The 26,308-nt window shown below is 43.4% G+C and overlaps 1 protein-coding gene across 3 annotated transcripts in view; it reads right to left on the bottom strand.

The window, feature by feature from the left end:
- Positions 1-5,950: 5,950 nt before the first annotated feature.
- The window catches only part of FNDC3A (fibronectin type III domain containing 3A), a 66,179-nt gene continuing 45,821 nt past the window's right edge, over positions 5,951-26,308 (bottom strand). For all 3 annotated transcript variants that reach the window (XM_082208514.1, XM_082208516.1, XM_082208515.1), the window contains 12 exons: positions 25,785-25,923; positions 25,138-25,206; positions 24,585-24,703; positions 23,837-23,942; positions 22,286-22,461; positions 16,806-16,919; positions 15,440-15,589; positions 13,710-13,990; positions 12,139-12,351; positions 11,139-11,305; positions 10,363-10,484; positions 5,951-8,799 (listed from right to left, as the gene is read on the bottom strand). In XM_082208514.1, the coding sequence (XP_082064640.1) occupies positions 8,479-8,799; positions 10,363-10,484; positions 11,139-11,305; positions 12,139-12,351; positions 13,710-13,990; positions 15,440-15,589; positions 16,806-16,919; positions 22,286-22,461; positions 23,837-23,942; positions 24,585-24,703; positions 25,138-25,206; positions 25,785-25,923 (1,977 nt within the window). In that variant the 3' untranslated portion in view covers positions 5,951-8,478. The remainder of the gene's footprint in view (positions 8,800-10,362; positions 10,485-11,138; positions 11,306-12,138; positions 12,352-13,709; positions 13,991-15,439; positions 15,590-16,805; positions 16,920-22,285; positions 22,462-23,836; positions 23,943-24,584; positions 24,704-25,137; positions 25,207-25,784; positions 25,924-26,308) is intronic.

The raw sequence follows: 26,308 nt of genomic DNA, 5'->3' as shown, positions 1-26,308 counted from the left end.
TGGCAGTGCTTGCAAGGAAGCATCCTGTTGACTTTTCATGGCTGCTGCTGCCAACCTCCTCCCATAGGCAGCTTGTCCTGCAGCAGCTGTTGGAGAGCAGGAGGAGGAGATGCTCCTACTGTTGAGGCCTAGCCCTGTGTGGCATACCAGCTCTGAGGGGTAAGCAGAGGGCAGGGCCACCTTGGACAGGAAGAAAGTGGGAGAGGAGCAGAGAAGAGCACAAGTCCTGGCAGAGCATCCTCCTCAGCTGCACCTTGCCCCATTTGGGTTCAATGAGTCTTACTCCCAACTGTGTACAATCTTATAATCAACCCTGGGAAACTATTCAGAGATGATAAAGGCATTCTACCTTATCTTGAGCCTTGCGCTTTCTCATTTCCTTGCATCCCACTGTTTTATTTAGTTCAGTCCGCTTCCCCTCATTAATTTTCTTAGGTATTCTTTCATTTTCTGATGTCCTGCCTTGTATTTCATTTTCTCCTGTCTTATCCCAAAAGATTTAAAATTGGGGAGGGAAGGCTATGATAAAATAACTTGGGGATAAGTATTGCTGGGGTGACGCCTTCAGAATCAAAGCAGCACAGCTTAAACATAGGAGTGAATTAGACATAGAGATGTTATGAATATTGTTAAAAGAAGAGCATTATTTGTTTATCTGATTGTTTGCCTGAATGGCAGTTCAAATTTTGCTGTGCCAAATAACATTTTGATAAGCTTATGAAAACAGGAAAGTGCCAGAGAAAATGCTTCAGTCTAAAGTTAATTAAAGCTGTACTATCACTTGAGAATGTAGATCTGTTGACTGGTTTTTCTGGCCAGATTTCAACGAACTTCACACAAAATAATCAAGTCCTGGAGTAGTACAGCATCTCGCATTATCAGGAAGATTATGGATGGCAGCTGGGCTGGTTGATGATAGCGGGAGAAAAACAAGTTTTGCTAGCTGGAGAGATTATAACTATGCTTCCTAGTAGCGTAGATGGTTAAAATAATAATCACCATCACCAAATGTAGACTATATGTTTAGCAATCAGAACTGAAATTCAGATGATCTGGAAATCTACATATGGAAAAATGCATATGGAACCTGATCATTTAATTTCATTAGTTCTTTCTTTCTAATTCTGAATGCTGATCCCAAAAGAATCTTTTTATGCACGAGGGGTTAATAATTGATGGAAAATTTGTGGTTTTTGTTTTATTTTGTGCGTTGCTGGAATAATAGAAGAAGCTGTCAGTGACAATGGATGGAATGTTATGTACCATCTCATATGTGGATTTATTAGCGATGCTTAAAAAATTGCTAACAGGCTGATGTTATGTACCCATTATATGTATTGTACACATCCATATGTATGTATTTTAGCTGCTGTGCTGCCGGCAGCAGTTTCTGGTGTAAAAACTGAAGAGGAACACATTGTACTCTGCCTAACTTGCATAATAATCGCTTGTAGCTGTGCTTCTTGGCTCCTAAACTCTAAAAAAACCTACCTGTAATATTTCTTAATTTTTTTGTTTCACCCTTCTTTCAAGGAGCTCAGCATAGATGTTCTCCCCCCCTCCCTGCCCCCTGCCCCATGTGAGGTTAGCATAGGTTGAAGGGCAGCATCTAGCTTACATTCCTATTTGTTTACATTCTAACCATTAGGCCACATTGCCTCTCAATATAGAGAGAGTGCTTGTGGGATGCAAGTAGGCACCCAGGCAGATAGTGCTTGGTCCTGATGCATTTTTGTCCTACCTTGCCCAAATGCATCTCTGTTTCTTTGTTGTAGGTTGCTTTGAGCATGGTGTGTGCGTGTGTCTGTGGAAAAGTGGCATACAAATAAAATGAATGAATGAAGGTGGCATACATGCTACTCTCCTGCTTTTGTACCCTCACAGAGGTAGATTAAACTGAGCTATAGTAACTGGTTCAAAGGCACCCAGGGATCTTCATGCATTGAACCTGGGTCTCCCAAGTCCTAACATACACCCTAAAAAGCATGCCACTCTGGCCCTTTGACTGCCCCACAGAACTAGAGCAGCAGGAACCAGAAAAGGACATGATAACCCAGAGATCGAGCCTGAATGATCTCTACATCAAGGGTGGATCCGGGATAGAATCTGGTGGGAAGCCAATGTAAGCTGGCACATCAGGAATAAAGCCAAGTTAGAACCTAGTGAGTTATGAGAATAGCCTGCTAGAAGTTGGAAAGCAATGTATGGAACTCTGGTACAAGCAAGACATGGGTGCAACAGCACTCTCCTCTTGTGCAGTTTTTAGCACCTCGTATTCAGAAGGATGAAGGGACGCGGGTGGCGCTGTGGGTTAAACCACAGAGCCTAGGACTTGCCGATCAGAAGGTCAGCGGTTTGAATCCCCGCAACGGGGTGAGCTCCCATTGTTCAGTCCCTGCTCCTGCCAACCTAGCAGTTCGAAAGCACATCAAAGTGCAAGTAGATAAATAGGTACCACACTGGCGGGAAGGTAAACGGCGTTTCCGTGCACTGCTCTGGTTCACCAGAAGCGGCTTAATCATGCTGGCCACATGACCTGGAAGCTGTATGCCAGCTCCCTTGGCCAATAAAGCGAGATGAGCGTTGCAAGCCCAGAGTTGGCCACGACTGGACCTAATGGTCAGGGGTCCCTTTACCTTTACCCTTATTCAGAAGCATGCTGGCTCCGACCGTAGAGAGAGAATATAGCTCTCAGGGTTAGTAGTCTTTGACAGCCTTATCTTCCATGAATCCGTCAAATCTTCTTTTAAAGCGTGAAATTCTATAATTTAACTGTATACCACAACTATGCTCTTGCAACCCTGAATCTTCCAATGTGCAGCTATTTCTTGGGGTGGGGATAATGTCTATGAGTTCTAGTATTACAAGGGAGGAAAACTTTTCTCTGTCCACTTCTTCCACACCATGTATAATTGTATACACACCTCTGGGTGATCACTGGGATGGCCTCATGGATGCTTTAGTTGAGATTCCTGCATTGAAAGGAGATTGGGCTGGATGACTCTCAAGGTCCCTTCCAGTTCTATGGTTCCATGATTGTCTCCTCTTACTCTTTTCTCTCAACTAAAACAGCCCAAATGCTGTAATCTTTTTACACTGCCTTGTCAGACCATAATAATTATAGCTTGATAGAACTATTTTTGCTGGACAAACCATTAAAATATATTCAGAGGCAAGGGCTTCTTCCACTTGCCTTGCCCAACCAGTAGCACAGATGGCAGTCACTATGCCACCATTTTGCAGTAGCCTGCTAAGCTGTTGCCCTTCCCACTTGCATTACCTTCAGCAATGCTGCCTGCATTATGGACACTTGCCATCCCTAAAACCACCACTTCGCAGTACCTTTCAGCACTCTCCAGCCTTGTCCACAAGGTGTTGTGTTTGTGTATGTGCTTCTTTTTTAAATTAATACCTGCTCTGAACTGATACCTGCTCTTCAGATGACTTAAAATTTAAAAAATAAAAGTGTTTTTTTTAATAAATAAATAAATGGCACGTTGAAGCAACATAGCCATCTAAAAGCAAGTTTAAGACCACAGATCTAGAAAGGCGTGAGAAAGAGTCATTTCATTTAAACATAGGTGTCAGCTGGAAGAAACTGAAGCGGTTGCGTGCCTAGCCAGAGAATGCCTTCGTTGACAGCAATGGGGTTCTGAAGCACCTCTTAAGGTACAGGGGGGCACAAGCGAAAGTAGTCATTCAGGTACTCAGTGCCATTAAATGATTTTAACAATGAAACCTTATGCATCAGAGTAAAGCCCGTTGACTTCAATGGGGCTTATTCCTTAGTGTGTTTAAAATTTCAGCATTAACAGGTCCCTCTGAACCATGGATAGGCAAACTAAGGCCTGGGGACTGGATCCCCATCGCCTTCTAAATCCGGCCTGCGGACGGTCCGGGAATCAGCATGTTTTTACATGAGTAGAATGTGTCCTTTTATTTAAAATGCATCTCTAGGTTATATGTGGGGTATAGGAATTCGATCATTTATTTTTTTCAAAATATAGTCTGGCCCCCCACAAGGTCTGAGGGACAGTGGACCGACCCCCCGCTGAAAAAGCCCCCTGCTGATCCCTGAACTATGCCTTTGAATACCAGTTTATGGGAACTGCAGGTGAGAAGAGTGCTGCTGCAATCAGGTCCTCCTTGCACACTTATCATAGGCATCTGGTTGGCCACTGCTAGAGCGGGATACTGGTCCAGATGGGCCTTGGGCCTGATCCAGCAGGGATCTTCTTGTGTTCTTAAAATGGACAGGGGAAAGGCACATTGGGGTGTTCAAAATGCCATTTAGAAACAAAAAGCAAAAGAACACATTACCTCTTCATTCTAAAGAAATTATTTGTGGGGCCTGCCTGGTGTTTTTACATGAGTAGAATGTGTGCTTTTATTTAAAATGCATCTCTGGGTGATTTGTGGGGCATAGGAATTCGTTCATTTTTCTTTTCAAAATATAGTCTGGCTCCCCACAAGGTCTGAGAAACAGAGGTCTGAGAAACAGACTAAAAGGGTGTAAAACAGCAGCAACATGTTTAAGGTAGCAATCTAGCCATTGTATTTTTGAATTAGCTGCAGTTTCTGAACTGCTTTCAAGCCAGTCCCACACTTAAATTACAGTAATCCAGTTAGGATGGTTCTAGGGCAAGCCTTTGTTTGTGCAGAATGAGTTGCAGCTAGTGAAAAGGTGCTGTACATTTACAGAGGCTACCTAAGCCATCAAGCCGTCAAAGACAAAGCTGAATCTAACAGTACCCTCCTTGTTCTCCTAGTTGTTGGTTTTTTGTTTTGTTTTTTGAGGGGGTGCAGGGTTGCACTCCACCTAAACAAGTTGAACTGTCACCCAGGAATTCACATGGCTGCAGTGCCTGTCGCAGGTGAGAAGCTGAAATAAATTGCCAGAAAATGCCCTGAGCATGAGGAATCTGGAAGAAATTCCAGAGCACGGCCCAAGAAGGGTACATGGCAAAAAGTGTAGAACTTGAGATTTTTACTTTTAAAATTGAGGTTTCTATTCCTTATAGGATACAAGCTTAGAAATTTGTCCATGTCTTCTTGCTACTTTTCCCCATTTAAATTATTGGAATTAGGCAGAATTGGGGAAGGGCAGTAGCTCAATGGTAGAGCATATCCTATTTGCACGCAGAACTTCCAATAGGGCAAGCAAAGAACCTTCTGTCACACCATGGAGGACCCTCATCAATCAATGCGGACAGGTGAAAAGGTAAAGGACTCCTGGATGGTTATGTTCAGTCAAAGGCGACTCTGGGGTTGCGGCGCTCATCTCGCTTTCAGGCCGAGGGAACAGGCATTTGTCCACAGACAGCTTTCTGGGTCATATGGCCAGCTTGACTAAACCTCTTCTGGTGCAATGGAACACCGTGACGGAAACCAGAGTGAGCGCACAGAAACCCCATTTACTTTCCCGCTGCAGCGGTACCTATTTATCATGTTGCACTAGTATGCTTTTGAACTGCTAGGTTGGCAGGAGCTGAGACAAAGCAATGGGAGCTCACCCCATCGCGAGGATTTGAACTGCCGATCTTCTGATTGGCAAGCCCAAAAGGCTCAGTGGTTTAGACCACAGCGCCACCCGCCAATGTGGACAATACTAAGCTAGATGGACCATTGGTGTAAGGAAGTTTCTATGTTTGAGAGAGATGCATTATGCATGTTAAATTTTCGGCCTTTTTCATTAAAAAAAACACCATGATACAAAACATCCCTTTGAAATTGGCCATAACATGAAAATAAAGTTAGAACCAAGAATGAGAAAGTCTGGCCAAAGTGTGCGTGGACATGGAATTTTACCTGTAGTGGTTAGTGCCTCAACAGTTCTTTTTATATGCTCCTTGAGGTCTGACTCTTGCAACTATATATAAACAAGGGTCTGTGGCCCCCTCCCTTCTTCATGCATCGCCATACACAACACATAATAATTCCACAAACCCAATGGGAAAAAAATTGTATCTTTATTGGCCATATTAAATATATTATCTATTTGATAGTTACAATTTAGTAATACGATGCCTGGCAGGTTTAACATAAGTATGAAATACAGCAAAAATAAAAATAAAAAAAATACAAGAGAAAAGGGGATCTAATACATTAATGCCACTAGAGTACATCAGCCTGGAATGTATAGTCGTAAATATAAAATTCTACCATTATGTTCTCCAGTAAATCATCTGGACATATAAACATTTGGTGGCAAATACAAATACAAATTAAACTTTTAACTTTCCAGGAAGTCATAATTTTGGTTAGTATTTATTCAAAAAAACCTAATTTTTTATTTTAAAAAATTGTATCTGACATACTATTGCCAATTAAATAAGACTCTGTATTCCCTCCCAATGATTTTTGTCAGAGAGTTCAGCAAAAACACACCCTTTGGCAACAGAAATCTGCTGACAATCTATTGTTTTATATAAAAAGTGAAGTATGAAAGAAAATCAGGTTGTAAACGTTCCTGTGAACTAAAAGACACTAACGTTTGTATAAAACTCTTTTGAACATTGAAGAGAGGCTTCCATTACAATATATGATAAACTTAAAAGTTCTTCTACAAGTAGAACAATACATTCAAACATAGTTTCCAGAATTTTTTTTAAAAAATCAAAATAAATAGATCACAAAAAGGAGAGTACATTTTTTTTTGAAAAAGATTAATTTCAGATTGCACCATATATCTACTTTTAAGATAGTTAAGTGATATGTGTGTCTGTGTGTCTGTGTATGTGTCTGTGTGTGTGTGTGTTTCCACCCAGGTGTGAAATGCATACACAATGCCACAAATCTTAATTTACCATTATGAACTAACAGCCAGTTGAGAAACACTTTTATGATGTTCTGTTGTCTGAAGCAGAGGCATCTCAAGCTAAACTGACTTACACATTACATCCACTGTCCCACGTACAAGTGCAAATGCTCTGATGTTTCATAAAGTATAACTGTTAGGTTTCTCTTATTAGTTAAACGGAACAAACTTATTAGTTTGAACTTGGATTTATTTGTCCAAAATGAAATAGGCTGATTCCAGCTTTCGAAGGAGCGTGAACGTAAAGACAACATTTAATTACTTATACTTCACAGGTACCTGCTGCAGAGGCTTGACAAAGAACAGTCTTATGTAGTGCATGATATTCACCCCCCTGTACCCCCAAAACAAAACAACAACAACACTATTCCACCCAAAGCCAGACCTGCCACTGAAGATTTCATCACATAACTGAAAAGACTTTGGAACCACAAAAACAATGGAATATGAAACTGCTACCAAGGAGACAGCAATTCCCTTTAAAAATTTTAAAACTTTTTTAAAAGCAAGGTTCATTTTCACATGTGACTTGATCAGTTGGATTACACTGGAGAGAATCCCAAGAACTTAAAAAAAGTGAAAAGAACCGACCACAGCTTGAATCTTTTTTTAAAAAATTTATGTTAAGAATAGTACAAAAAGCATTTGCTCAGTTTGAGCCAAATAGTGGAACATTTATCATAAATGCACTTTTTGTTCTCATTAAAGACAAAAAAAATTCTGTGCTTTTCCTCTGAAAAAAAACCACGCCGCAGTGGTGTTCAATCAGAAGCACAGGTCGTTACTGTTCTCTCAGAGAGTGAACTCTGGTTGGGCCTACAAGTTGCTTACCAACGAGAGAGAAAGCATTTCATTCAGAAATGTTACAGTATAGAAGGGGGAGTATTTTGCCACGTTACATACCAATGCAAATCCTTCTGTACTTAGGTGAATCTTGGTGCCTTGAGGTGCTTTTGATAAAAAAAAACCTCCTAAGAATGCACCTTCTATGACCCTTGGCTCTTGAAGTGATAAATCTATCTACTAGAATCCCAAAGATTAAAATGATCAGAAAAATAAAAGTATCACTAAAGTAGAAGTTGCTAAGATTTTGGTTTTGTTTCAGTCTACAGTATATATCTGTTGTGGTATGCTCTAGCAATGTTCTTTAATACAGTACTGTTCTAAGCCGAACCATCCTTGCTGCTGTATATCTCCCATGTGCAGAGACTTGGGCTGAAGAGGCTGAGTTCCCCCCACCACACCAATCCTTTCTTGGCTTTGAATAAAAATCTTGCTGTGAGGATTTTCCAGCTCTCTGAGAATCACAAGTGCATATTAAGGCAGCTTGCTTGCTTTATTTATTTATTTTGCTGTTTTCAACAGCTAACCCTGATTAGAAGATGCATAACTATGTGGTAATAGGGATTTTCTTCTGCTCATTTCTTCTTACCCCTCCACCCCTGGGAAGGAAGAGTTTGTGGTGGAGGGGGTGGGAGGGGGAGAAGTTCTACCTACCCAGCCTCGCTGTTAAAAAAAAAAAGTCCAGCAGCAAAAATGGAAACGTGGGTCTTATACAATCATTCCCAGTTAGCATTTTAGTTGGAATTTACATAAATACCCAAGGCATAAAACTTCTGTATGAAAAATAACAAGCCGAGTATTGAAGTCGACCCGCAAGCTCACTCGCTTACGATCACAAAGTACTGAATGAGAACAGCAAATGAAATGGCAACTATTGCAAAGATGACGAGAAGCAGGAAGGCAAACTGTTCGTCGCTGAGCGCCTTCTTGCGTTTCGTGAGGTCGGGGCCGGCATCTGTGTTTGGTGCTGCTGACGCCTGTTTCTGAGATGAGAACACTGCGTAAGGACTATATGGTCCAAAGAGTTCCTGGGATCCAGTGCCGTCATTATGCTGGCGTCCAGCACACACCCTGAATCGGTATTCACAGTTATTCTGAATGTTGGTAACACGGAATGAAGTCTCTGGTCCCTTGTATACCTAAGGAAGGAACAAATACATACGTATCAAATTTCAATCACATTCAAGTACGTTCTAAGTGCTATTGAATAGGAATGTATGAGGCTGTCAAATATAGACTGTCAGATCGCAAGCCCATCTACGTCAGCAAGGATGGCCAGCAGCTCTCAAGTGTTTCAGAAAGTGGTCTTTCTCAGTCCTACCTGGCAGTGCTGGAGATTAACATGGGACAAAGAGAAGGTTGTAGATCACTTGGCACTTCAGCCTAGAATAGCTGGGTCTGCCTGCTCCAACCTATTGCTTTTTATATGTTTTGGACTACAACTCCCATAAAAAACCATCTGGAAGGCAACAGGTTGGGGCGGGCTGGCCCAGTTCATTTCTCAACTGTACTCATCCACAAAGTACAGTGTTTTGGAGTTTAAAATAATCACAACCAACGGGGCTTGTTTGATAGGAACATGATAAATGCAGAATTTACAGTCACATTACTAGGGACGTAAGTCTTTAGAAACAGGGGCGTCAACCTGAATAAAATATTGAGGGCGCAGGTAAGCCCCACCCCACAAAATTAATCGCAAGATGCAGCATGCACACAAGGGCATAATTTGAATGGCAAGGTTCATCAATATTTCAGGGGGGGAGCGCAAAGGGACCTTGGCCCCTAGTAATTGGTTCATACATTTAGAAATGTCTTCTATATGGCAAAACATTTCCAAAGTGCAAGGACTCCTACTCTTCTTTCCCACTGAAAAAAGAAAAGGAGGTGGATGGTGGAGCAGGATGTGATTTTGCAGTTGCAAAGAAATGGGTATGGGGAGTTAGGGATAGACTGGTGCGGTTAGTAGCACTGATGCTACCATTTGGGACTGCAGCCCAGCCACAGATTATCACCTCAGTGAGAACTAGGCCAGTGAATTGTGTCCAATAATGGACCTGGGTTAGTCATGTCCATTCACTCTGGTGGGTGTACGCTGAGTAGAATCGAGCACTGGCTACAACCTAGAGTCTTGAAGCAGTGGTATGGAACCTGTGGCCTTTCAAATATTGTTGGGACTCCTATCAGCCCTTGCCAATGTGGTCAAGTATCAGGTGTGACAGAGTTGCAGTCCTCAATAACTAGAGGGTCATTGGTCCCCTCTCCCCTGCTTGGCAGTTTCATTAATTCTGCTACCACAAATAACCACAATAATGTTGTTTTCTTCATGAGTTGGATTCCCTGCTCAAGAGAATTGAGGACACGCATGAGAGTAATGCTCAGGACCATCACCTTCCGTTCTGGAAAATTCTAATTCTTAAAATGAGACAACAATGACAACAGTATTTTTCAAAGGTGTGTGTGTGTGTGTGTGTGTATATATATATATATATATATATATATATATATATATATATATATAACTAAGGGCACATGCTTCTTCCCTGCTTCAGGAAATACCCTACACAACACCAGTCTTCTGAACACACAGTATTTTGATCTAGCAGTTCAAAGAAATACATATAATAAAAATGACCTTTTGCCAAGTTAAAAAAATTACGTAACAATCAAGACTTCTCAAACAGAAGAGAGATAACTGAGATTACCTGATCAACTTCCCTCCCACAGGCAAGTTGTAAAATGTAAACAATGGCATCACGTTTCATTGGCTGTAAAGTCTCCCATGTGACCTCACAGACGTTATCTCCCACTTGTTGCACTTTGGGTGCTGAAAAGAGGAAATTCATATCTCAGATCTTAGAAATCCATTTAAAATGTTGTGCATATTCTCAGCTTGCAATGTAAGACAGCATATGCATACCTGTGGTCATTTCCATTTAATTAGAAGTTTGGCCCCAGGAAGAAGAAGGAGGAGGAGGAGGAGGAGGAGCAGGAGGAGGCCCAAGGGTGGCTTCTTGGTACTGAATTTTAAAACCCTTGCAAGGCAGAACAAGTCCTCAACTGGTGGCAAAATGACCTTAATATGGAGCCAGATAAGCCTTAATGGGAAGATTCAACCACTGGAGCACTACAACCAAAAAGGCCCTGTCTTTAGTAGCCACCTGTTGTCACACCTGCAACACACCTCATTTAGTGGGGGGTTTGTTTTAGTTTCTTGTTTTATATTTCTTGTCTGTGAGCCATGCTGGCAACCCAAACTAGAAGAAAACTGGTGTGTGCATAGAACTTGTCCATATTTTCAAAGTGTAAGCAATACACAGTAAATGTGACACTTTAAGGCAGCCTAAGCTAAGGGCCATCTCACCAAGATGTTTCTCCCACCAATAAGCAAGGTACATGTAGAAGATTATGGTTTCATCCCCAGTGACTACAAATCATAGGTAAACTACCTTTCTACATGGAGGCTTATTACATTCCTCACCTTTCATAGCAGGTGGTGTAGATTTGGTTGTGGTGAATGCGTAAACTTTAGAAAATTCTCCATTACCAGCATCGTTGCATGCTTGAATTCTAAAGTAATATTTAGTGGATTCGCTAAGCCGCTGCACTTTGAACGTGTGACAAGGTCCACTGTAGATAGTAACGAATCTGCAGGGTTGGGGAAAAGATATGTATGTTATAGACTCCGAAGCACAACTAATCATGCCTGTTTGCTTCTTTTCAAGATACACATTCTTTTCAAGATGCACATTCTGATAAGTTGGTCTCTTCCGCTCTTTATTTCCTTGATTCCTGTAGCTATGTTAATCTCCAGAAGAGGAGAAACACTGTCAAGTGGAAACTACTGAGCAACATTTGAGGGCATTTTTTTAAAAAAAGGCTTATCTATGCTTCTACATGATCCAAGTGGCATGATGTTTTGGAGTGCTCCATCTACCAACAACTGCTGGTCCAATAAAATTAAAAGTCAGGAAGGAGGCTTCTTTTTCATTCTGATCAGTTCTCTTTATGTGGTAGACAGTGAGACTATGTCTTCCATCCTCATCCACTCAGTACATATGCTATTCTGCAGACGCTACTGGATAGCTATGTGCAACTGTAATGATCTATTACTGTTAATTTATATGCCAATACAGGCTTCGGGGCAGTTTACAAGTATAAAAAGCAATCTAAAAGCTGTACTGCCCAGCTTGTGAGATGGATTCTTAGGTTCTACTTAGAATAGTGTTGGCATGATGCGAGACTTACACACAAATGTTTTTGAATGTTAAGCCTATGAATACCCCCCCCCCCAGTGGCAGACACCATCAAGAGGGGTGGGGAGGTGATCTCTCGTTCTCCACTATGGGTAAGTAGGAGAGTGATCTGGGTATGCATGTCGTCCAATCTGGCATCTTCTGAAACCTTGAAGAGCTCCTGAATATTAAAAACAAAACAAAAACTCACTTGATCACGAGAACCAAGATACAGGCAGCTCTCACCTGCCAGCTTTAACTTCCATCTCGAGGTTGAAATGTGTTGTACTGGTGGCTACAGCTCTGCCAGGGCCGTCACCCCATTTTAGCTTAAGGCTCTGGTAACTAAAGACCGCGCATTCCATTTGTGGGGGTTGCGGAGGTAAAGGCTTTGTTTTTGCTTTAATGTGGGGGCTGAAGGGACCAGTTCCGAGACTGTTAAAGGCTTGGATTCGGATTCTAAGAGAGAATGAAGGGAAGAAAACTTGTCATTAAGATAAAATTATTGCTTAGTTGTTGTTGTTTTTTTAACCACAACTCATTGCAGAGGTGGGTTTTTAAAAACATTTTCAAAGCCACAGGACTACAATGATAAACAGAAAATGGTTTCCTGCCAACATCCACTTTGTAGCATCCATCTACTAGGGATGCTAGAAAGACAGAAGGACTCATGTACCTTAAGAACAGAAAAAAGAGAGAAGTTTTAACAGGTACATTTACCCCAATCACAATTGTGCACTGTGGAGTCATCTCTTCTACACGTCACGCTCAGTGATGTGCTTCAGATGTCACATTAAATCATAGTTAAAAATAACTGGTTTAATGCATGGGTGGGAAACCTCTACCCTCTGGAGCTAACTAGGCCCACCAGGCCTCCCCATTTGGTTTGGGAGAAGCCAAGGTGGCAAAGCCAGGCTCTGCTGCCCTACACTGGACATCACACACAATGGGGGTAGGTAAAAATCTGGCTCAGCCCTATACAATACTCTGTGCTTGCACAGCATTGTGCAAGGCAGTCTTTTGAAAAGGGCTTCTGAAGACCACTGTGGGCAAAAAGGGTTACCGGATGTCATTGTGACATCAGGTGACTGACCCACCGGTCAAATGCATCCCCATGAGGGATGGGGGAAGAAGATCACCACTCTTCTAGTATCAGTCAATAAAGTAAAGTATATTATGCACAGCGTGATGTTATGCTTTGCATTTTGATTACTTCGTGTTACAAGGGAGGGGGCGCTCAAACATGGAGTTGCCCCTTTCAGCACCTGCCAGTCATCTTGCTTAATTTCTACCTGAAAGTGAAACTGAGGCAAGCGAAACAGCCACAGGATGCCTCCTGTATTTCAGCCCCTGTAGCTGCACCTGATAAATGCATATTAGATTTTCAACATTAAGGGAGCTTGAAACCTCCTTTTAAGAAGAAAGGTTAGGCCCAAGTGAAACAGGACATAGAAATCTGGGTATCTGTGAGCAATGAAAAACTTGACAGGTAGCTACAGGGACTTCAAATATAATCTAAGGAAGCCCTTTTGTCCTCTCGGGTTGCTTTCCCAACCAAAATATTGCTCCCTTCCACCTCAGCAGCTTTCCCAGCCGCAGGAGAGCAAGGAAGTGGACAGAAAAGCAACCAGGAATTCTTATTGGGAAGATGGGCTGTTGAAAAAGCATTAAGCGGCACCACTGCACTGTTTAAACCCACAGCCCCTGCGTCATAACGAGGCTATTTGTGTGCCCCCTGAATCTAATTTAGCTTGATTGTTGCATTAAGTGTGCGCCTGATGAAGCTATGTTAATCTGAAACTGAAGTGTCTAATCACCTGTATAAAGTGTCAGGTTGGAGGTTCTCCAGAACATGGCTTGTAACTTTGTTGACAGTTGAGACTTGTCTTTCCCCATACTCTATATTGTAGCCAAGGATCTCTGCCCCATGGCAATTGGGCTCCTCCCACTGAAGAGCAAGGCACTTTGAGAGAGGAAGGCGGGCTTCCATCTGGTCTTCTTTGAGCAAGTGCAATACTGTCACTGCAGCTGGCACGGAAGCCGGGGTTGTGACCATGCTAGTCTCCCCAAACAATCCAGCACCAGCTATATTCGCGGCCTGAAGAAAGATGAAGGAAAGGCTGTTAAAATAAGAGCAATAGCTAATTCAACAATTCAGTAGTTGACACAGAATTCTGCTCTGAAGTTGGAAATGTTATTATACAAAATAAGAATAAGAAATTACCACTTGTGTTGGAGAGAGCTTCCTTACTTGGAAGAACTCTAGATCTTGCAAACAAGGGCTTGGTTACAAAGGTTGAAGCTTTTTTTAGCTTGGGGAAAAAAAGGTATGTGTTGGGAACATGGCAGAGACCGGGGAGGGGGGGATTGAATGGTGCAGACAAAGTGGACTATTTTACTTCCCCTATTATTGGGGTTGCCAACCTTTCTGGACCAGATGGCACTTTTTGAATTTTGAGAGTGTGCTCTGGGTGCCAATCACAAAATAGCTGCTAGGGGAGGAGGGGCATAAGAAAAATGGCTGCCATTGGGAGCATGGCCTAACACAAAATCAGAGAGGCAGTCGCATCTGAAAACCTCATGCTTTATTGAAAGTTCAAAAAGTACATAATCATATGTGCACTAAACATGATGTGACATAAATAAAAGAGAGAAAAAGAAAAAGAGAATCAGACCTGCGCAGAAATTTAGGGGGGGAGGGTAACCCCCCAAAACTATATACTTTACAGTGGTACCTCGGGTTAAGTACTTAATTTGTTCCGGAGGTCTGTTCTTAACCTGAAACTGTTCTTAACCTGAAGCACCACTTTAGCTAATGGGGCCTCCTGCTGCTGCCGCGCCGCCGGAGCACGATTTCTGTTCTTATCCTGAAGCAAAGTTCTTAACCTGAGGTACTATTTCTGGGTTAGCGGAGTCTGTAACCTGAAGTGTATGTAACCTGAAGCGTATGTAACCTGAGGTACCACTGTACTAAGTTGTTATTATACTTCACCAGATCTTAACTTATTACTATTGTGAGAATGGATTCCAAATATAATTGAATTTGTCCATGGCAAGTCTGTGTTTATATGCAAGTTGTTCATAAGTTGTGAGTTGGATTGAACTCACAGTTTATTTGTAAGTTTGATTAAACATCCTCTCATTCTGTAATTTTAGCTTCTTCTTCTTCTTCTTTTGTAAATACTCTTAACCATTTTTACCTGACTTTTATATTGTTTCCAATTTTCCAAAGATGCAACAGACAGCTTGATTTCAGGATGAGCAGTTGCATTTTTTGCATCCGGACTAGTGGAAGAATCGAATTGTGCCTCATGATGCAATATGACAGAATCACCTACTTCTAGCAGAGAGGGGTGGATAAAGTGAGAGCCATGGGCCATTGAGGATGCTCTGGGGTCAGAAGAGTCTTGAATAGTTTTTTTTTTTAAAAAAAAAAATCTTTCACGCAACACAGCTCTGAATTACTGAGCTAACTTCCTGTTTAATATCTCATTAGAACAAATAGCTATTGAGCAAAAAAAAGGTGGATGCATCCAGATTTACTTACCTGAACTCTGCAATAATATGTAGTTGCAGGTGAAAGCCCTCTCACTTCATAGGTCAGAAGAGGGCCACTGTATATTATCTGCATGGATCCTTCTACTTGGCCCCATTCTAATTTGTATTCAGTAACATCTGCACCATTGCCTGCTGGAACCTGAAGTAAATAAAACCAAAAAGTGAAAAACCAAAATTTCTCATCGATTGCAAACATATTCCATGTATATTCCTGTAGCACAGGAGAAACTTATTGAAAATAAGACTGCTGGTTTCTAACCTAATACTTCCATTAGGTCACTCCGTTATTTAAATATGTATACGCCACCTTTCTGCCTGATGACTGGACGATAGGGAAGGAACAGCTGACGACAGGGAAGGAACATTAAAACACAACACTGTTTTTTTATAAAGGCATCAGCTGATGAACACATTGACTACATAATGATGGCTTCCATCTAGTTCTTGGTGCTGCTCTTAATCTCTGCCTTTTAATCAAAATCATGGCCTACATGCAGTTGCATGGAGCCTCCCCTCAGCTTTTAGAGCTGCATTTAGAATGAGAAGCAATCAAAGGTGCAATAGAATCCCCAGGGTTCTCTGTGCTATGCTCAGCCCCTGCTACAGCAGTAGGAAGCCAAAGCTGATTGAGTTAGTTCGACCAACCAGTGGAAATGCAATTCTGCAAAGTCCCTTTGAAGGTGGCTACACCTGCTTTTCTCTAGACTAGGGTTCATGGACTGCTACAAAGAAAAGCTCTCACAAGCAACTCACAAGTGCATCAGACAGTCCAGATACGATACAGGAATGGGTTTGGCTAGTGCCAAATTAGAGGGGGGGAAATCAGTCATAGTGCTCTATGGATGGTATTCAATGAAGTTTTACACAGAGCACACCTGCTGAAATTAATGGACCTAACTTAGACATGTTTATTTCAATGAGTCTCCTCTAAGGAAAAAATAGTTTACAAATCTATTTGGTTTACAAAAATGGCAAAGCGATATATAGTGGAACGCCAACTAGATAAAGAATTTAACAAAAGAAACAATTCCTACACATTTCTTCTCTCTACCATCGTCTGCTTTCCGAGATGAAAATGCAAGCATGTAAACAAGTAAGGGCTGTTTTAGTTAGTAAAAGAGAGTTGGCTACCAAACAGAATTATTCACAAAATCCTGTATTTATGTGAAATGCGCAAGAATCTGAAGTGCCATACTGAAACAGTTAGTGTGCCCTATTGGATTCATTGATTATGCACACAAAGGCTTTTTATTATTAACAATTGTAAATTGAGAGTTTTGCAATTCACATTTATTTCAATGGGGCTTGAATAACAACCATGGAGTAGATGAATTATATGTAAATAAACAACATACCTCCCATGTGGCTACTACGCAAGTAGCTGTCTTACAAGTTAGCACAGGGGCGCGACATGGTTCTGGGGGCCCTGGAGCTGTAGAAAGCTCTGCCTTTTCTGAGGAAGGACCAAGCTGTAGGGAGAGAGGACCCCAAGATTAAAAAAGAGCAAAGAGATAGACCAATTCAATATTCTTACAGACTGCCAATGTTGTACAACTGACAAACTGGGAATGTTCTTTCTCTGGCTACTGAACTGTTGAGTCTATTTCATAATAATAATAATAATAATAATAATAATAATAATAATTTATTATTTATACCCCGCCCATCTGGCTGGGCCTCCCCAGCCACTCTGGGCGGCTTCCATAAAAACCAAAAATACAATAAAATATCACACGTTAAAAACTTCCCTAAACAGGGCTGCCTTAAGATGTCTCCTGAATGTCAGGTAGTTGTTTATCGCCTTGACATCTGCTGGAAGGGTGTTCCACAGGGCGGGCGCCACTACCGAGAAGGCCCTCTGCCTGGTTCCCTGTAGCTTTGCTTCTCGCAGTGAGGGAACCGCCAGAAGGCCCTCGGCGCTGGACCTCAGCGTCCGGGCAGACTGATGGGGGTGGAGACGCTCCTTCAGGTATACTGGACCGAGGCCGTTTAGGGCTTTAAAGGTCAGCACCAACACTTTGAATTGTGCTCGGAAACGTACTGGGAGCCAATGCAGGTCTTTCAAGACCGGTGTTATATGGTCTCGGCGGCTGCTCCCAGTCACCAGTCTAGCTGCCGCATTCTGGATTAGTTGTAGTTTCCGAGTCACCTTCAAAGGTAGCCCCACGTAGAGTGCATTGCAGTAGTCCAAGCGGGAGATAACCAGAGCATGCACCACTCTGGCGAGACAGTCCGCAGGCAGATAGGGTCTCAGCCTACGTACCAGATGGAGCTGGTAAACAGCTGCCCTGGACACAGATTTGACCTGTGCCTCCATGGACAGCTGTGAGTCCAAAATGACTCCCAGGCTGCGCACCTGGTCCTTCAGGGGCACAGTTACCCCATTCAGGACCAGGGAATCCTCCACACCTGCCCGCCTCCTGTCCCCCAAAAACAGTACTTCTGTCTTGTCAGGATTCAACCTCAATCTGTTAGCCGCCATCCATCCTCCAACCGCCTCCAGACACTCACACAGGACCTTCACCGCCTTCACTGGTTCTGATTTAAAAGAGAGGTAGAGCTGGGTATCATCCGCATACTGATGAACACCCAGCCCAAACCTCCTGATGATCTCTCCCAGCGGCCGCATGTAGATGTTGAAAAGCATGGGGGAGAGGACAGAACCCTGAGGCACCCCACAAGTGAGAGCCCAGGGGTCTGAACACTCATCCCCCACCACCACTTTCTGAACACGGCCTAGGAGGAAGGAGCGGAACCACTGTATAACAGTGCCCCCAGCTCCCAGCCCCCCAAGACGGTCCAGAAGGATGCTATGGTCGATGGTATCGAACGCCGCTGAGAGATCCAGCAGAACTAGGAAACAGCTCTCACCTTTGTCCCTAGCCCGCCGGAGATCATCAACCAGTGCGACCAAGGCAGTTTCAGTCCCATGATGAGGCCTGAATCCCGACTGGAAGGGATCCAAATGGTCCGCTTCTTCCAGGCGTGCCTGGAGTTGTTCGGCAACCGCTCGCTCAATCACCTTGCCCAAGAATGGAAGATTTGAGACTGGGCGATAATTGGCCATCGTGGCCGCATCTAAAGATGGTTTTTTAAGAAGCGGTTTAATAACCGCCTCTTTCAGCGGGTCTGGGAAGGCTCCCTCACGGAGGGAAGCATTCACCACCCCACGAAGCCCATCGCCCAGTCCTTCCCGGCTAGCTTTTATCAGCCAGGATGGGCAAGGATCCAGGAGACAGGTGGTTGGTTTCACTCGTCCAAGCAGCCTGTCCACATCCTCGGAGGTAACAGATTGGAATTGATCCCACTCAACTTGACTAGACAGAACTCTTGCACTCTCCCGCCCCGGCCCTGCTCCCACGGTGGAGTCTACTTCTTCCCGAATCTGAGCGATTTTATCTGCAAAGAACTTTGCGAAATCATTGCAGGAGAACATGTGGCCCGTACTGGGCCCCGATGTTGCAGGTGGTTCCGCTAAATTGTGAACCACCTGAAAAAGTCTCCTGCTGCTGTTTTCTGCAGATGCAATAGAGGCGGTGAAGAAATTCTTCTTCGCCGTCGCTATCGCCACTTGGTAGGCTCGACGTTGAGCTCTAACCTGTGTCCGGTCAGATTCGGAATGAGTTATCCGCCACCGGCGCTCTAGCCATCTCAACGATTGTTTCATTGCCCTCAGATCCGTGGAAAACCACGGGGCTGTCCGGGCTCCATGCAATCGGAGAGGGCGCTTCGGAGCCAAACAGTCAATAGCCCTGGTTAACTCCACATTCCAGCGGGCCACCAGGGAATCAGCTGAAAGGCCATCAACATGGGATAAAGCATCCCCTACCACTCTCTGGAAACCATTTGGATCCATTAAGTGGCGGGGGCGGACCATCCGAATTGGTCCCACCTCCCTGCAGAGGGGATGGGTCGCAGAGAAGTCCAGTTGCACCAGGAAGTGATCTGACCATGGCACTTCTTTCGTTTCGCTTTTACTTAGTGTCAGATCACCAACATCCATAGAGGTAAACACCAGGTCCAAGGCATGTCCACGGCTATGGGTTGGGCCAGACTTATTCAGGGACAGCCCCATGGAGGCCATGCTTTCCACGAAGTCCCAAGCGGCCCCTTGTAAGGTCGTGTCGGCATGGATGTTAAAATCCCCCAGGACGACCAAGCTAGGTGTCTCCAGGAGAACATCCGCCACGACCTGAAGCAGCTCGGGCAGGGAATCCTTGGCGCAGTGGGGAGGTCGGTACACCAAAAGGAATCCTGTACTGCCCCTATTGCCCAACTTCCAGAACATGCACTCAGAAAACTGGGTCTTCCCAATAGGACTCCTGGTGCAAACTAATGACTTCCTAAAAATCACTGCAACCCCCCCTCCCCGCCCACATGACCTGGGTTGCTGTGCGTAAGAGAAACCTGGTGGACAAGCAGCGGCAAGGACAGGCCCATCTGCTTCATCCAGCCAAGTCTCTGTTACACATGCCAGGTCAAATCCTCCATCCATGATCAAGTCATGGATGGCAGTGGTCTTATGAATCATTGACCTGGCATTGCACAGCAGCACCTTCAGGTCATGTGGGTATCCCTTGCTGATTCTAGTATCCATCCGGTCAGGACCAGACCCGGAGGCAGGGATAGTCCTCAGACAACGACTAAACCTGCCTCCTCTGTAATGACATGGTCTGGTCTTAGCGTAACTCCTCCTCCTACCCGTGATCACTGAGATCGGTTGTCCCAGTGCATCCCCCCCTGTGGAACATGCCCCAGCCATTTTGTGGGCTGGGGCCCACTCCCCGGCAGCCCTGACCCCTCCCCCTAAAAACAAAATAACACCTTAAACAAACAAACAAAACCAATAAAACAATACAAACAAAAAATGTAAAAATTACAAAAACATCAAAATAAAAAATAATAATTCCCCAAGCCCAACCAAACATCCATCCCACCCCCACCCCCCACATACAAAAAATCCAAAGAAAATTTTTAAAAACATTTTAAAAACACTCTGTGCCTCTCCGGCACAGAGTAGCATTCCTTACAAAACTGGTCTACTGCAGGAATCCTGAATCCCTTTCAGTAGCATTCCTTACAAAACTGGTCTTCTGACTATCAGCCCTCCAAACTTTGGATCTGAAGCAGAACCCTTAGTAGTTTACTTTTGACATGCTGGCTTTTATGTGATGTTATTTATTCTAATTTAAGACATTTCTAGACCACTTAATTGTAGAGTTGGAATTGGAATGGACCCTGAGGACCATCTAGTTCAACTTCCTGCAAAGCAGGAATATACAGCTGTCCCACACAGGGATTGAACCTGCAGCCTTAGGTATTATTAGCACTACAGTCTAACCAGCTGAGCTATCCTGTTCTATTCTCATTTATAAGAGGTGGTTGACATATTAGCAATGTAGCACGGCTGCATCTTATACTGATCTACTAAGTTTGCATGAAGGTACACATACATCTTCTAGTGCGATTCCATCAGGCATATAATCTGAATACAGTCGTACCTTGGTTGATCGAATGCCTTGGTACTCATCTGGTACTCCAGAATGCCGCAAACCCGGAAGTGAGTGTTCCGGTTTGCAAACGTTCTTTGGAACTTGAATGTCCAACACGACTTCCGATTGGCTACAGGAGCTTCCAATTGGAAGCTGCACCTTGGTTTCTGAATGTTTTGGAAGTTGAACAGACTTCTGGAACGGATTCTGTTCGACTTCTGAGGTCGAGAAGAGGCAGCCATTATAGAGCAGCGACACCTGAAAACCTACTGGTTTCTTTATGTTCTGCCCTTCAGGTTTACTCAAGGAAAGGGATTCAGGATTCCTGCAGTAGTTACTGCCTGAGAGACTATAGCGCTCCTTAGGCCAATTTGGCTCTTGGGAACCTCCAATCTGCTAGGGCGGGGGGGGGGGTGCAAGTGATCAATTGGAAAGGCTGAGTGAAAGACGGGAGAAGCAAGCCTCTAGAATCTTCCCTTCTCACAAGCTACTTTCCATCTAGTTCTCCATTTATTTCTCCTTCACTTTAAAAGGGAAAACCAAGAAAGTTCTCAGGTGCATTCAAGAATGGGAAAAGAGGCTTTAATATACTCAGGCCGAAATTAAAATCAGAGAATAAATAAAAATTTAGTAACTGACACAGACTGTCCTTCTAGATTGAAATAATTCTCTGCAGAAAACAAGCAAGCAAGCAAGCAAGCAAGCAAGCAAGCAAACAAACAAACTGAAAAGGGTGCCAGTCCTTCAACCAATGGCAATTGTTTCTGCTTTGAGATCAGAATGGTATATAGTCATTTGCCTGGATCAAAAATCACCGCCAGAAGACCAGGCAGGTAAGAACATTTACAAACTCCATTCCCCAGGCATATTTTAGGCAGATGCAGATGTGTGGGGGCAACAAGACAAGCAACGCTTGCCAAGGCTGTTTGGGATCTCTCAGATTCCGTTTCAAATTCAAAATGACCCAACTAGTGGCGGCAGCTGAAGTAAATTGGAAATGGAGGTCAGAACAAATAGAGGCATTGCCAGGGTGCATCAGATAAAAGGGCAAGCTAAGCTCTTTATTAAGCCTGAAATATGGTGTGGGAGGATGACAGTAACATGTGCTGCCTAAATAGTTGTGGCCAGGTCATCATGCTTGCATGGGGAAAATATTTAAACACTGGCCAAAATTCAACCTTTCCAGACAAGTTTTCAAAACTATATGAAATTTAGATTTAAAGGCATGCAAAAATGATAACAATGCATACCCTGATCTGGATTTCCTGCTTCTACAACCTACCCACCCACAGATAAATTCTATAAGCAATTTGTTGTTATGAAAAAAGAATTTGATGAGATACCCCAGCTTTGTTGGCTGCTTGTGTCCAGAAACAGTATGTCCTCCCAGGAATGAGACCATTCACTGTGCATTCTGGCATCTCGCCCCGGTATATTTGCCTCCGTTCATCTCTGTTACCTTCTGCTATTTCCAGAATGTACTCTGTTATCTCTGAACCCCCATCCATGGCAGGGGGATCTGTAAAATAGGAATACATGTCACGTTTTGGGAGAAAATGTAACCTCAACAGAAGAAGACGCCTTCACCCCGGTATGGCTCCCCTTTATCACATACACAGCCCAACAGGACAATGACAATAATCCGCCAACAGCATACAAATCAATATGGCTAACCTGATCCAAAACACCCACCCACCTCACTCACACACGAAAACAAAGATCACCACAGCCAATCACAAACAATCACACCCTAGGTCAACCCCAACCTCTCTCACCACCAAAGGAACACAAGTGAACAGCACAAGCAACGCTGACACCAAACTCTACATACATTAAGCATAATAGAAACACCGCTACCCGACCCCACCCCCATCCATCTCCCCTCCCTCCACCCCCTTTCTTTTCTTCTTCTTCTCCCCCTAATGCCTCAACAAATGAAACGGATTTGTAAAAATGTTACATGGGGGGGGGGGGAATACGAGGCATTACACTTACACTGTAAACAAGAAAACGTTTAATAAAATAATAAAAAAACAAACAAAAAACTATGAGTGGTTGTTAGTTACTTTTATTGCCTTATGATTGCCGCTGCCACCACCTTTAACAATGCTTGTCAGGGAAAGTTGGTGAGGCTGCTGGAAAGAAGTATTTTTCTAGGGCGAAGGTCCAGAGACCCCAGCACCACCCAGGCTGAGCTCAGCCCAGCCCACTTTGTATGGTTCTGTGCACAATATATTTATGGTGTGATACTGATTTTTTTAAAAATAAAAATATATATTTGATGGTTAGAATGCAATTTTTATTTTATTGGCTCCTTCCAGCCTTGTGAGCCCCTTGGGCAGGGCCAGTGCCAACTTCAGGGGGCCCTTGGCATGGTGCTGTTAACCCCCCCCCCCCAAAAAAAAATCCAAATTATGGCTGTAAAATATACTTTTCCTCTGTTATGACTGTGACAGCAACACTGCTCACTGCCCTCTCTGCAGGACCTCGAGGCAGCATTTTAGTGATGAGCAGGCAATGGCTGTGCAACTTTTAAATGGGAGCCAAACTACCTGCATAAGCTGTTCACCACCTTCATCTACCCAAAGTACAATGCCTTGATCTATGATTTTAAATCTATTGAGTTTGTAGAGCTATAGGCTGGGTTATTGGATTTGGGACATCAGGCTGGTGATGGGCTTCTGGCCATGTTTGAGCTGGTTGGCCTCTGGCTCTGCATTCTAAACAATTAATATTTAGAAAAACTAGTATATATCTCTCTGAGCCCCTGGGGTAGAGGAAGGTATCTAATAATAATAATAATAATAATAATAATAATAATAATATCATCTACGCCTTTTTTGCTGATCCAACTTGCAAGTGAATGCCCCCCCCCATTTCCTGCCAGATCTTACCCCAAATAAGACTGAGTTCCTTGGTCTTGGGTCTTGCAGCCAGATATGGAGAATTACATGGCCCAGGAGGAACAGCTGATGTCTGAACAATGAGTATATCAGAGGCCTAGAAATGAAGACACATATTGGCTTACAGGTGTTGAAATACAAAACATTCGTTTCACATGCACTTCCAACATGTTCTTTCAAGCAGTGCTCTCTCTCTCTCTCTGTGTGTGTGTGTGTGTGTTAACTCTGCCCTCAGAACATGACAAGTCTGCGCCAAGCTAAACCCAAGTTCTGTACCTTCACTAAACCTCCATTTTTGTTGTTATCGTGATGTATTCTGCATGTGGAAGGACAGTGAAATAGGGCGGGTCCTATACCCCAGTAGGTAGCAATCCTTCTTAACTGTGACGATTTCAACCATGGACCCAGGGGCACAGTCTTGAAGGCAGATGATGCAACAAAGCTGCTGACACCCAGCAGGTCTGACCCACGTGAACGTCACCTTGAGTTCCTTTGTGTGCAATAAGTAAGATAAGACACTGCTCATCTACTTTTAAAGTCCATATTTTGCAGCCCTGCGAGGCCATAAACCTGCTTTTTTATATTTAATTAAAATGACTAGATGAAAATGGATATTCTAAGGATATTGAATTCTATGGATAATAACCAATTTTGCAGCTTTCGGTGCACATGCTGTGTATAGTGAAATACACACATCCCCCTCCCCTCATGTGTTTTTTAAAGGGACTTCCTTGCTCACCTGGCTTTGGCCACCTCTACCAATGCAGAAGACCCTCAGTCTGTATGACGTACCAGGGCTGAGCTGAGTGCATACATGTTCTCTCATGGAACCACTACATGCTACTTCCCATTTACTCCCTAAGAGAAAAATGAAATATCAATCGATAGTCAGGGGGTGGGGAGAAAGAGGGAAATGGACTTTTGCAACATTACAAATAGCAGTGTGGCAACTGGAACACCAAGAGGACCAAGAAGAGGACATGGATAGGGCTGCCTCTCAATGAGTCCCTGGGAGCGGATTCTCATTCCAGGCAAAGGAAAGACCTTCCACAGATGACAAATATTTGCTGCTTTCAGGCTTGTGCTTGACAGCACACAATGGTTATAAATGGTTAAGAAGTCACCCGAGGATCCAATCTTGGCTAAAAAGTGAGTGCAGATAAATCAAAACAAAATTACTATCTCTTAAGTTTTAAGTTAGACAAATCCAGGAGTGATCCCTGTCACGTACAGAAGTGAAACACAGACATGATCGTAACTAAGCAAATCATTTAACATGTTCGGTCACTTACCAACTGATGCTTCTGAAATTTCTAGAACATACACGGAGATGTCTGACCCTCCATTATCCTTTGGTGGATCTATAGAAAAGGCAGAATTTAGAAATGAAAAGAAACTCATGGTTTAAAATAAACACAACTAGTTCCATCACAAACGGAATTTTGGTCAAAATAAAGACCTGTGCTCAGAAAAAGGAGTCAGAGCTGAAAAATGATCCACTGTTTGTTTGATCCCGAGCCCTCCACCAGGTAACTATAGAGCCTTTCCAAGTTAAAATATCTGTACTGTTTTGAAAATTTGGCATTGAGTGACACATGGCCATGCACCAGATGACGTGCAGTGTATGCAGGACCTAGGTCCCCCCCCCCCGCTTCTTTCCATGTGGGAAGCAAAGAAAATAGGAATTATGAGCAATACTGCACATCTATACATGCATGCTAAACAGGCAGCGATCCAGGCAATCGCAAAATGCATCAGCCCAGACTAATGAGCCTCTTGCTCATTACTTCTGTGCAGTTAATTACATGCTCATACAGAATCAGAAAAAGGCAGAGAGCTGAAGTGTAGCCAGTGTCTTTTCTTTTTATGCAACGGTGCAGATGGAGTGGGTGGTAGGGGAAGAGAGAGACCTGACTGCATAAAGTTAAAGTTCACATACCCCAGGTAACTTTCACATTATGTGAATGGATCCTTCCCTTTACAGCTGGTTTACTTGGAGGTCCTGGTTTGTCGGGGATTGTGCTGAATTCTACTACCTCACTGGGGGCACTTTTACCTTCACTGTTGTGAGCAAACACCTGTCACATCACAAACAGAACAAACATCAGCTTAAAAACAAACAAGCTTGCATTCAAATGCCTCTATAAAAAGATCACCAAGAGAGCCCTGTTGGAGCAGAGCAGATGATCCATCTTGTCTAGCATCCTGCTTCTCAGAATGGGCTGCCACATGTCTCTTGGGAAGCCTGCAAGCAGAAAATCATGGCAAAGGCTGCTGCTCCCCAGCACTTTCAGTCACCTAGAAGCCTACTCTCTTTTAAAAAGGAAGACAATAACATTACTATTTGAGGAAAGGGATTTGTAAATGGTCCTGATAGTTACGTGGGTGGGCAGAAGGATGAGACACGAAGGATGACTTGGTAGGAAACTGAAGTGTTCAAAGGGAAGCCTGGCAAACAGACCT

The sequence above is a fragment of the Podarcis vaucheri genome (assembly GCF_965113315.1).
Source record: "Podarcis vaucheri genome assembly, chromosome: Z".
In the NCBI taxonomy this organism is placed as follows: Eukaryota; Metazoa; Chordata; class Lepidosauria; order Squamata; family Lacertidae; genus Podarcis; species Podarcis vaucheri.
Note: the sequence above shows the minus strand (reverse complement) of the source record. Positions and strands in the feature narration are given on the sequence as shown.